At 38.5% G+C, this 13140-nt stretch overlaps 1 protein-coding gene across 1 annotated transcript; it reads left to right on the forward strand.

Moving 5' to 3' along the window:
* Positions 1-5349: 5349 nt before the first annotated feature.
* On the forward strand, positions 5350-6444 carry LOC122699994 (olfactory receptor 7A10-like). The gene is made up of 3 exons (XM_043912502.1): positions 5350-5704; positions 5990-6171; positions 6406-6444. Exons 1-3 carry the CDS (start codon positions 5350-5352, stop codon positions 6442-6444), a joined length of 576 nt encoding a protein of 191 aa, XP_043768437.1.
* Positions 6445-13140: the final 6696 nt, after the last annotated feature.

Below are 13140 nucleotides of genomic sequence, written 5' to 3' on the forward strand. Positions count from 1 at the left end.
GTTAAGACTAGGAGCAGAATCAGGTCTAGAGCATGCCCATCAGATATGTCAAAAATGACCAAAGCCAAAGCTAAATAATAACACAGAAAGGAATTCCACAAAGAAAAATGAGAGAAAGGCCAGCACATCCACAGCTGCATGATTTAAAAAAAAAACAAAAAACTGCTGTCAAATAAACACAGATAGGTATAAAAATCTCAGTAAGACCAGGGGCATGAGGTGGATTCCATGGTGAAGCAAGTGTAGCAATGAAAGTCCAGTCGGTGTTTGGTCCCTCGAGACTGAGGTGATGTCAGCACCCACACTGTCGCCTGTTCTTTCTGCAACCTGGCTCCTCTGTTGGGCTCTTCACTTATGTTGCTTTCCCCTCATTATTAGAACATCTCTTCTTAAACATTTCTTGCCTTTAATGCATTGGATTCTATATGTTTTTGGCTGTATATCAAATCCATGCCTTTATTTTGTGATCCTGCATGCTTGCTCACAAAAAGTTTTAAAAATGAACACATACACATACACGCATACTCACACAGAACGGGACAAAGAGAACCATGAAGCAATTTTGCAGGGATTATGAATGATAATCCCTAAGAATTTGATTGTATTGTATTTAATTATTATAAACCTTAGTCTGTGACACTAATGGGTCTCAATCTTAGAATATGGAAAACATTTTTCTGGCATATCCTACCCTCTTACATTAGTTCATTTGGCTTTCTGAATTTGTGGATTCCACATCTATGGATTCACCCAACAATAGATTAGAAATATTCCAGGAAATTCCAGAGAGTTCAAAAAAAGCAAGATATGAATTTGAAACTCACCTATGTTTTTAATTATATGTACCACATTTTCTTCATCCATTCTTCTGTTGATGGACACTTAGATGACTTCCATGACTTGACTACTTTAGATAAGGCTGCAATAAAAGTTGGGGTGCATGTGTCTTTTTGAATTAGGCTTTCTCTGGGTGTATCCCCAGTAGTGGGATTGCTGGGTATTGCATGCGTGCCTGTTCAGTCGCTTCAGTCTTGTCCAACTCTTTGTGACCCGATGGACTGTAGCCTGCAAGTCTCCTCTGTCCATGGGATTCTCCAGGCAAGAATACTGGAGTGGGTTTTCATGCACTCCTCCAAGGGATCCCCCCAACCCAGGAATCCAATGAACATCTCATTCATCTCCTGCATAGCAGGCAGATTGTTTACAGCTGAGCCACTTAGGAAGCCCCTTGCAGAGTCATATGGTAGTTCTATTTTTTTTTTTTTTAACTTTCAAGGAGCTTCCTTACTGTTCTCATAGCGGCTGAAACAACTTACATTCCCACCAACAGTGCAAGAAGTTTCCCTTTTCTTCACATCCTCTCCAGCATTTATTGTTTGTAGATTTTTTGATGATGTTCATTCTGACAGGTGTGAAGTGATAACATTAGTTTTAAGTGCTCTGTGGTGACAGAAACGGGAAGGAAATCCAAAAAAGAAAAATATATGTATAAATACAATTGATTCACTTTGAAGTACATTAGAAACTAACACAACATTATAAAGCAAATATACTCCAATAAAAATTAATTAAAGATAAAAATCTCAAAATACAACTAAATAAACTATAGACTCTATTCTGTACATTCCATCCCAATGACAATTTATATAACTGGAAGTTTGCATATTGTTACTTCTTTTACCCATTTTATTCATCTTTCTCTGGCAACCACCAATTTTTCTCTTTTCTACGAGCTCATTTTTTGTTAGAATTAGGGTTTTTTGTTGCTGTTATTTTAGAAACTTTAATGGTCTGTGTGCAGGTTGGAAAAGAATTTCCAGACATGAGGCAGAATGAGAGGAGAATAAAGTTTATTAGAGTGGGAGATGCTTGGCCAGCTCAAGGGAGAGCTGATGTTGAACAGGGGTCCTTAATCCATTTTTATATCAAGGGTACAATGAGCAGGATAGGGGTCTTAGAGGTCATTTGCTGATTGGATGAGGTAGGGAAGAGTAAGGCAAATACCTTCTCCCTATGGGGTAGGAGGGGAGACAGGTTATACTGCTCAGGAGGACCTGAAATTCTTTAATAGTTACAACATGGGGGAGGGAGGGACAATAAGAGTCTGTTTCTTTCCTGTTCCTGCATTCCAGGCCCTCCTTGTTTGTTTGTTTGTTTTCCTGTTCTTTTGTCCTCGGGACACCACAGAATTCACACATGAGATTATATAGTATTAGTATTTTTCTTAGTCCATTTAACATAAAACAGTCAAGGTCCATCCATGGTATCACAAATAGCAATATTCTATTATTTTTCATGGCTAAATTAAAAAGACATAGCTTATTTTTTTTTCTTTTATTCATTGATGGGAATTGTATTGAATCTATAGGTTTCTCTGGGTAATATGGACATCTAAACAACAGTAATTCTCATGGGAGAAGGCAAGGATGGGGTGGTTTGAGAGAATAACATTGAAACATGCATATTACCATATGTGAAACAGATCACCAGTCCAAGTTCGATGCCTGAAACAGGGCACTCAAAGCCGGTGCCACTGGGACAACCCTGAGGGATGGGATGGGGAGGGAGGTGAGAGAGGGGTTCAGGATGGGGGACACATGTACATCCATGGCTGATTCATGTCAATGTATGGCAAAAACCACCACAATATTGTGAAATAATTAGTCTCCAATTAAAATAAATCAATTAATTTAAAAAAACAATATTAATTATCTCAGTTATGAGTAGGGTATATCTTTCCATATATTTGTGTCTTCTTCAATTTCTTTCACCAATGTCTTATACTTTTCAGTGTACAGGTTTTACACCTGCTTGATTATTCCTAGGTATTTTATTCTTTTTGATGCAGTTGGAAAATGTGCTATTTCCTAATTTTTATTTTTGATAGTTCATAATTAATGTAGAAAAATGCAACAGATTTGCAACTGATAGTCATAGCAGCATTGTTCACAAAAGCCAAGATATGGGAATGACCTAAGGTTCAATGGATGGATGAATGGATAAAGAGGTTAAGGTGAATGTACACAATGAAATAATACTTAGCCATAAAACAATGACACACAGAAGAAATCCTCTGACTTATGGCAGCATGAATGAAACATGGAGGCATTATACTAACCGAAAGATGTAAAACAACAACAACAACAAAATCAAATACTATATGATCTCACTTCTATGTTTAATTTTAAATAAACAAAAACAGAAAGATCATAGAAAAAAACAGACTTGTGTCTATCAGAAGCAGAGTATTGGAGCTTAAGAAAATAGAAAAAAAGTTATCAAGAGACAGAAACTTCCACATATAAGTACTAGATGTAGATGCAATGTAAAAAATGATAAGTATAGCTAATATTGGGCTTCCCTGATGGGTCAGTGGTAAAGAATCCACCTGCCAATGCTGGAGACGTGGGTTTGCTCCCTGGGTCAGGAAGATCCCCTGGAGGAGGAAATGGCAACCCATTCTAGTATTCTTGCCAGGTAAATCCCATAGACAGAGGAGTTTGGTGGGCTATAGACCATGGGGTCACAAAAGAGTTGGACATGACTTAGCAACTAAACAACAACCTAACTTACATTGCTGTACAATATATAGGAAAATTATTAGGAGAGTAGATACAAGATTTCTTATCACTAGAAGTGGCTTACCTCGTGGCTCAGATGGTAAAGAATCTGCCTGCCAGTGCAGGAGACCCCAGTTCGTTCCTGGGGTGAGAAATCTTTTATTTTCCTTTTTATTTTATTTCTCGCTTTATTTTTACTGTATCTGTTTGAGAAGATGGATGTTAGCTTAACCCATTGTGGTAATCATTTCAAAATACATGCAAATTAAACCTTCATGCTGTATTCCAAGGACTTAACACAGTGGTGTATATCAATTATTTTTTAAATGAAACTGGAAAATAAACAGCTGACTTTTGTCTTGTTCCTGTTCAAAGAGGAAAAGCTTTCAGCTTTTCTTCATTGAATATAATGTTAGCTCTGGGATTGTAATACATGCCCTTTATTATGTTGAGCTATGTTCCTGCTTTATCCAATTTGTTGAGAGTTTTTAATCATAAAGATAGCTTGGGTTTTGTCAAGAAGTTTTACTGCATCTGTTGAAAAGTTTATACAAGCTTTATCCTTCATTTTGTTAATGTAGTATATCACATTGATTGATCACAGACACTGAACCATTCTTGCATGCCTGAAATAAGTTCACTTGATCAGGATACATGATCTTTTTTATGCATTATTCAGTTTTGCTAGTGTTTTGTTGAGAATGTTTGCACTGGGGATATTGGTCTGTAATTTTCTTTGCTTGTAGAGTCCTTGACTGATTTTGGTATAAGGGTAGTGCTGCCTTTATAAAATGAGCTTGGAAGAGTCTCTTCCCCTTCTAGTTTTCAAATACTTTCTGAAGATTGATAATTCCTTTTTGAATGTGTGGTAGAATTCACCAGTGAAGGCATCTCATCCTAGATATCTGTTTGTTGGGAGGTCACTTATTATTGATTCAATCTCCTTACTAGTGATTTGCTTCTTCACAATTTCTGTTTTATAATGATTTAGTCTTGGGAGGTTGTATTTTTTTAGAAATTTTTCTATTTTTTCTAGATTATTCAACTTGACATATGATTGCTCACAAAAGTCTCTCATCATCCTTTACATTTCTCTAGTATCAGTTGTAAAATCTCCACTTTCATTTCTGAATTTATTTATCTGAGTTCTGGACATTCCCTCTGCCAGGCACACACTTCCACACACAGTCTTTCATTTCTCTCCTCTTACAAGAAGTCACTGATCAAATGTCACCTTGTTTTCAGGTCTTGCTAAATACCCATGACAAATTGAATGCACTATTCACTGTCTCCTTTATAGCTACTTTAGATTACTTTATAACACTTATTGCCATCTGTAAGTATTGTATAATGATATTAATGGCTTACATATTTTTCTCCATCATGGAATTGTAGGCACCTTTGCTCTTCATGACCTTAGAAGTAATTGCCTAGATAGTAACTATTAATGAATCATGGTCAGACCTCAATTTACATTCCTGAAATCATGAAGAATTTTTCATTAAAACTGTAGAATACATGACTTCTTGGTGGGAAAGTTGATTGGAACAAAAATTCCAAGTCAGAGATGGCACAGGGATAAATCAGATCTGCACACAGAATATTAAAATTAGTTTCTTCATATGTTACATTCAAATTTGTGTGAATATTTGTAATTTTTTTTTTCTTTCCTGGTAGTTACTTCAAACACATGGAACCAGGCAATGATACACAAATTTCAGAATTTATTCTCCTGGGATTCTCAGAGGAACCAGAGCTACAGCCCCTCATATTTGGACTTTTCCTCTCCATGTACCTGATCACTGTGTTTGGAAACCTGCTCATCATCCTGACTGTCAGCTCAGACTCCCACCTTCACACCCCCATGTATTTCTTCCTCTCTAACCTGTCCTTTGTAGACATCTGTTTCGTCTCTACCACTATCCCAAAGATGTTGTGGAACATTCAGACCCAGAGCAAAGTTATAACCTATGAAGGCTGCATCACACAAATTTATTTTTTCCTCCTCTCTGCAGTGTTGGACATCTTCCTCCTGACTGTGATGGCCTATGACCGCTTTGTGGCCATCTGTCACCCACTGCACTATACAATCATCATGAATCCCCGGATCTGTGGACTACTGGTTCTGGTGTCTTGGATCATGTGTATTCTGAATTCCTTGTTACAAAGCTTAATGATGTTGCAGCTTTCCTTTTGCACTAATGTGGAAATTCCCCACTTTTTCTGTGACCTCAGTCAGATGACCCAACTTGCCTGTTCTGACAACTTTCTTAATTACATGGTGATTTATTTTACAACTGCCCTGCTAGGTAGTGGTGCCCTGACTGGCATCCTTTACTCTTATTCAAAGATCATTTCTTCCATACGTAGAATCACATCAACTCCAGGGAAGTATAAAGCGTTTTCCACCTGTGCATCTCACCTCTCAGTTGTCTCCTTATTTTTTTCTACAAGCCTAGGAGTGTACTTTAGCTCTGCTGCTACCCAGAGTTCACACTCAAGTGCAGCAGCCTCGGTAATGTACACAGTGGTCACACCCATGCTGAATCCCTTCATCTACAGTCTGAGAAATAAAGACATAAAGGGGGCTCTGAAAAGACTCTTTGTGATGGTGAGTCTAAAAAGGAAAATAATTCTGGGTCTGGAGAAATGCCCATCATTGCAGGGCTCAGTGCCTCAGAGTCAGTTGTGATTCTTTAATCAGACTGTGGAAGTGAAAGTTGCTCTTTTATTTATTTCCTGAATTTTTATTTTTTCAACTACCTGGTACAATGAAATTACCTCATTTATTAATGAAGATATGCAATGACTTTCTTCTCTTTTTTTTTCTTTCTGTTTCTGCCAGAGTCCAGCCCCAGCGGATCCAGGAGTACCCAAGGGATGAGTGGCGTCAGCGAGGAAGGAGACAGACACACACAGAAGGTTGCGTGGAAGAAAAAGCTCTCTCTTTATTTTTAGGACTGCTCAGTTTTTATAGGATGAACATTACCTCCCCCTTAAGTCTCCACATATTACATCAGATATTGGTTTCGTGCTTCTGTCAATTTTTTTTTTCTTTCCCATGTTTTTCCCCATGTATCTGGAACATTTCCGATTACAGGGTTTTTTTTTTTTTTTTTTTTTTTTATGAATGTCTCGTACATTAGTCTTCTTGCCTCAATGGCCTAACATTTTCATTCTAATAAAACTATGTTCCATAGATTCCAGATATAGTATGAATTCTTTGGGTAATAAAACAATACATGGGAAAGGTTTACAAAAAAAACATGTTTGACATTTCTGAGAATAGTACCATGTGAAAACCCTGATATTTTTCTTTACCTGATACCACAAAACCTCAGTCTACAATGATTAACTATGAAGCAGCAAAGCACCTCTAAAGCAGCAAAACACCCCTATTAATAGTGAGGTAATGGCAGTGAAGCTGGTTAATATAAATCTTCTATTGAAATCTTATGTAACACATTTCTTAACTCTACAAAAATACCCATAATATTCCATGTTGTTTAAAGGAAGGAAAACAATGGACAAATAGCAGCAAGGAAATAGCAATAATGAAAACCCTCTCAACCAAGGAGCAAGTAAACTGAAGCAGTACATCTACTTCTAAATCTAAATGCCTCTACTCTTTTCTATTCTAGAACATTATAATCTTTTAAGCAAGCATCCAAACTATGCCTGTGGCCTTTTCCTTTTTGACTTGATGTTTATGGTCGTGTCCTGAGCCAGAGCAATCATAAGCATTTCTAAATAGGCTTGGACTTTTCCAGGGAGGCCTCATTACTATATATTACATTTCCAAAAATTAATAGAAAGCCCAACAACAGTAAGACAGAAAGAGGAAAGGGACATACTGGGCTCCTGGGACAACCCCGAGGGGAAGAGCTGCCTTGCAGGTTCCTTTCTCGTCCGGTGACCTTGTCCCCAGGACAACCCCGAGGGGAAGAACTGCCTTGCAGGTTCCTCTCTCATTCCATGAACTTGTCATGGATTGGGTGCATCCCGGCATCTCCCGACATGTTTCCTTACCTTTTTCTCAAATTTTGATATGAAAAAGTTGAAAAATCCTATGTATTGCAAGAAAATGCCTTAATTTACTAAGAATCAGTTCAGTTCAGTCTCTTTGAGACCCCATGGGCTGCAGCACACCAGGCTTCCCTGGCCATCAACTTCTGGAGCTTGCTCAAATTCATGTTCATTGGGTCCCGTGATGCCATCCAACCACCATCTCATTCTCTTTTGCCCCTTCTCCTCCTGTCTTCAATCTTTCTCAGCATCAGCGTCTTTTCCAATGCATCAGGTGACCAAAGAATTGGAGTTTCAACTTTAGCATCAGTCTTTCTAATGAGTATTCAGGACTGATTTCCTTTAGGATTGACTGAGTTGATCTCCTTGCAGTCCAAGTGACCCTCAAGAGTCTTCTCCAACACCAGAATCCAAAAGCATCAATTCTTCAGCACTAAGCTTTCTTTATGGTCCAACTCTCACATCCATACCTAACTAGTGGAAAACCACAGGCCTTTGTCAGCAAAGTAATATCTCAGCTTTTTAATAGGCTTTCTGGGTCGGTCATACCTTTACTTCCAAGGAGCAAATAAATATCTTTTAATTTCATGGCTGCAGTCACCATCTTCAGTGATTTTGGAGCCCAAGAAAATAAAGTCTCTCACTGTTTTCATTGTTTCCCCATCTATTTTCCATGAAGTGATGGGACCAGATGCCATGATCTTAGTTTTCTGAATGTTGAGTTTTAAGCCAGATTTTTCACTCTCCTCTTTCACTTTCATCAAGAGGCTCTTTAGCTTCTCTTCACTTTCTGCCATAAGAGTGGTGTCATCTGCATATCTTAGGTTATTGCTATTTCTCCCAGCAATTGTAATTCCAGCTTCTGCTTCATCCAGCTGGTATTTTGCATGATGTACTTTGCATGTAATTTAAATAAGCAGGTGACAATATAAAGCCGGGATGTACTACTTTCCCAATTTGGAACCAGTCTGTTGTTCCATGTCCGGTTCCAACTATTGCTTCCTGACTTGCATACAGATTTCTCAGGAGGCAGGGCAGCTGATCCAGTATTCCCATGTCTTTAAGAATTTTCCACAGTTTGTTGTAATCCACACACTCAATAAAGAAGTAGATGTTTTTGTGAACTCTCTTGCTTTTTCTGTGATTGAACAGATGTTGGCAATTTGATCTCTGGTTCCTCTGCCTTTTCTAAATCCAGCTTGAACATCTGGAAGTTCACGGTTCACATATTGCTGAAACCTGGCTTGGAGAATTTTGAGCATTACTTTGCTAGCATGTGAGATGAACACAATTGTGTGGTAGTTTGAGCATTGTTTGGCATTGCCTTTCTTTGGGATTGGAGTGAAAACTGACCTTTTCCAGTCCTGTGGCCACTGCTGAGTTTTCCAAATTTGCTGGCATAATGAGTGCAGCACTTTCACAGGATCGTCTTTTAGGATTTGAACTAGCTCAACTGTAATTCCATCACCTCCACTAGCTTTGTTAAGGCTCATTTGACTTCACCTTCCAGGATGTCTGGCTCTAGGTGAGTGATCACACCATTGTGGTTATCTGAGTCATTAGGATTTTTTTGTATAGTTCTTCTGTGTATTCTTGCCACCTCTTCTTAATATCTTCTGCTTCTTTTAGGTCCATACTGTTTCTGCCCTTTATTAAGAACCATGTCTTCTCAAATGACAAATATCACCCTAGTCTACTGTGTCACTTGTTTTACTAAAAAAAAAAACCTACATTTGGAAACTAGGTCATGTTTATAATATTATAGAAGAGGAAAAACCCAAGAGTACAGTTTTTCACCTCTATGTCCATCATCCCTTTTTATATCATTTCCTGAACTGGTGTTCTCAATGCTGTAGACCTTTATATAATTATGTGTTTCATAACAGGTCATTGGATTTTATTCTCCTAATTAGGATTTTGTTCTCTTGTCCACATTGGCTGCCAAAGTCACTGGCAAAACTGATTATTAAATATACATCTGCCCTTATAGTCTATACAGAAGCAGTGAGTGAAATGAAAGTTGCTCAGTTGTGTCTAACTCTTTGCAACCCCATGGACTATGCACTCCATGGGATTTTCCAGGCCAGAATACTGGAGTGGGTAGCCTTTCCCTTCTTCAGGGGATCTTCCCAACCCAGGGATTGGACCCAGGTATCCCACATTGCAGGCAGATTCTTTACCAGCTAGCCACAAAGAATTGACTTAGTATGACCTTCAAGTCAGAGATGATATTGAACATAATAATGTAAATGTTATAATATTATGCATGGCATTCATTCTCAATCTGCACATATACCCAATAAAGTAATGAATACCTCCTTACCCACAGGTAAAGATAGTAAGGAATAGAGGTATTAGCATAATATATAGGTGGTGCTAGTAGTAAAGAGCCTGCCTGCCAATGCAGGAGACAGAAGAGACCTGGGTTTGATCCCTGGATCAGGAATATCCCCTGGAGGAGCACATGGCAACTCACTCCAGTATTCTTGTCTGAAGAATCCCCATGGACAGAGGAGCCTGGTGGCTACAATCCATAGGGTTGCAAAGAATCAGACACGACTGAAGTGTCTTAGCACACACGCACACATAGGAAGCACAGACTACTGAGAAGGGAGTATATAAGAATTTCATAGACTAATAAACAGGCAGTTCCTCTCCTAGACTATATGCTGGGAATCAAATAGAGACATTCACAACATCCAGCAATATCACACTTATGAATGAAATTTACACACTGCAAATGAAAATATATGTTTCAGGGTCAATATTTCAGATTCAGTTATAATTTTCTGTCTAGATAATTAATGAAAGGTTAAAATATGTTTTTAATGAGTCCTGCTAAAGGCTTGTCAATTTTGTTTATCTTCTTAAAGAACAACCTTTTAGTTTTATTAATCTTTACTATTGTTTCTTTCATTTCTTTTTCATTTATTCTGGCTTGGATATAAAATGGAATGCATTTGAGTCAGTTCTGATGAGGTGGATGAACCTAGAACCTATTATACAGAGTGAAGTGAGTCAGAAAGAGAAAGATAAATATCATATTCTAACTGAATATAGAATATATAAAATATAGAAAAATGGTACTGAAGAATTTATTTGTAGGGCAGCAATGGAGAAAGAGACATAGAGAATAGACTTATAGACATGGGGAGAGGGGAGGAGAGGGTGAGATGTATGGAAAGAGTAACATGAAATTTACACTACCAGACATAAAATAGATAGCCAACAGGAATTTGCTGTATGGCTCAGGAAACTCAAACAGGGGATCTGTATCAACCTAGATGGTGGAATGGGGAGGGAGATGGGAGGGAGTTTCAAAAGGGAGGGGATATATGTATACCTATGACTGATTCACGTTGAGGTTTGACAGAAAACAACAAAATTCTGTAAAGCAATCATCCTTCAATAAAAAAGTAAATTTAAAATGTGCTTTTAAATTATAAAAGAAAAAAATTTAAATAGTTTGAATACTGGTTTCAATGCAAAAGGCAATTTATTCATTAAAGTGAAAGACTGATGAAACTGTTTTTTATTTTCTTATTGAACTATCTTACTATTCCTGCTTGAAAACTTGCAGCAATGCCTACAACTATGATTTTTCCCATTGTTATAAATAAAAAATCTCATTCATTCTAAATATTGCCATAAAATGAGCAGTGAACAGCTGATAGCATCCACTGCATATCTCCTACATGATGTGATAGAATTTCCTCAATTTTCATGATTAAAACTGACTCATGAAAGAACTTGAATTTCTGCCTACTCATAAGGTTCAGAGTCAGCAGTTTGTGTGTACAAATATGTATGTCCTTGCAAGCTCTCCTTGGAACATTAATGAAGTCAATTGTTAACACAGTTCTGTGAGCAGTCAGGGTAGCCAAGTGGTCTAAGACACCAGACTCAAGCTAATACATTTCTATGAAGAAAAATTAAAGAAGAAGAAGAAACTTGAGTAACAAAGTAATCAGAAATGTTGTCCCCATATGTCAGAATATGATCAAACAGGGAAAATAATCCAAGAAAGAGTGAATTATGTATATGTATAACTGACTCACCTTGTTGTACACCCAAAGCTAACACAACATTGCAAATCAACTATACCTCAATATTCTTTTAAAGAAGCAGTAGATTATCATTGGAGAAGGCAATGGCAACCCACTCCAGTACTCTTGCCTGGAAAGAGCACTCCTCCCATGGATGGAGGAGCCTCGTAGGCTGCAGTCCATGGGGTCGCGAAGAGTCGAACACGACTGAGTGACTTCACTTTAAATTTTCCTTTCATGCATTGGAGAAGGAAACAGCAACCCACTCCAGTGTTTTTGCCTGGAGAATCCCAAGGACAGGGGAGTCTGGTGGGCTGCCGTCTGTGGGGTCGCACAGAGTCAGACACAACTGAAGTGACTTAGCAGCAGCAGCAGCGGCAGATTATCATTGCCCACATCATTCACTTTGATTACTGCAATTTTAGTGTGTTGCATTATCAACCACCCTAAAATAAAATGTAAAACATAATGTGTGTGTATGTGTGCTAGGTCACTTCAGTCATGTCCAATCTGTGAGACCTCATAGACTGTAGCCCACAGAATTCTGTTCATGGAATTCTCCAGGCAAGAGTACTGAAGTGGGTTGCCATGCCCTACTCCAGGGGCTTCCCTGGTGGCTCAGACGGTAAAGCGTCTGCCTATAATGCAGGAGACACGGGTTCAATCCCTGGGTCGGGAAGATCTCCTGGAGGAGGAAATGGCAACCCACTCCAGTACTCTTGCCTGGAAAATCGCATGGACGGAGGAACCTGGTAGGCTACAGTCCATGGGGTCGCAAAGAGTCGGACACGACTGAGCAACTTCACACCTTCACACACTCCAGGGGAATTATCCCAACCCAGGGATTCAACCCATTTCTATTATGTCTCCTACTTGGCAGCTGGGTTCTTTACCACTAGTGCCACCTGGGAAGCCCAAAACATAATGTATTTCTTTTCAGAGAGATGGTATGGTTTGGAATTGTTCCAAGCTGTTAGGTTCCTCATGATGCCAGATCCTGGCATCAACAACATCTGGGAGTTTGATACAAATGCAGAATCTCTGAGCCACCCTAGTTCTCCCAAATTAGAATCTCTATTTAAATAAGAAGATCCCTTAGTGATTCAAATACACTTTGATGCTGGAGAAGTTCTGGTCAAAACACCATGAAGCCGAAATTAGAGCATCCATGATTTTATAGGAAAGAAATACATCTCTTTCCCAAGTTGAAGAGAGGAACAATAATTTTCTAAAGACACTGAGAGGCATTCCCTGTCACAAGGCAGTACTTTGGAGGTCCATGGGACCTAGACAACTCAGGTTATCAGTCTCAGATTTGGGGAAAATATTAACTCAAGTGTGGGAGAAGGTATAAGCAGATAAGACCTTTGGAAGGCAGAAGAGTTCATGGAATTGGAGAAATAAAGACTGAATTCACCTGACTGGACTCTAATCTGGTCTCTAGGATACAAAGACTCAATAGGAATCATTTTCTTCTTTGTATTCAGACAGGGAAATATGAGCTCAAA

This window comes from Cervus elaphus, chromosome 9 (genome assembly GCF_910594005.1).
Source record: "Cervus elaphus chromosome 9, mCerEla1.1, whole genome shotgun sequence".
In the NCBI taxonomy this organism is placed as follows: domain Eukaryota; kingdom Metazoa; phylum Chordata; class Mammalia; order Artiodactyla; family Cervidae; genus Cervus; species Cervus elaphus.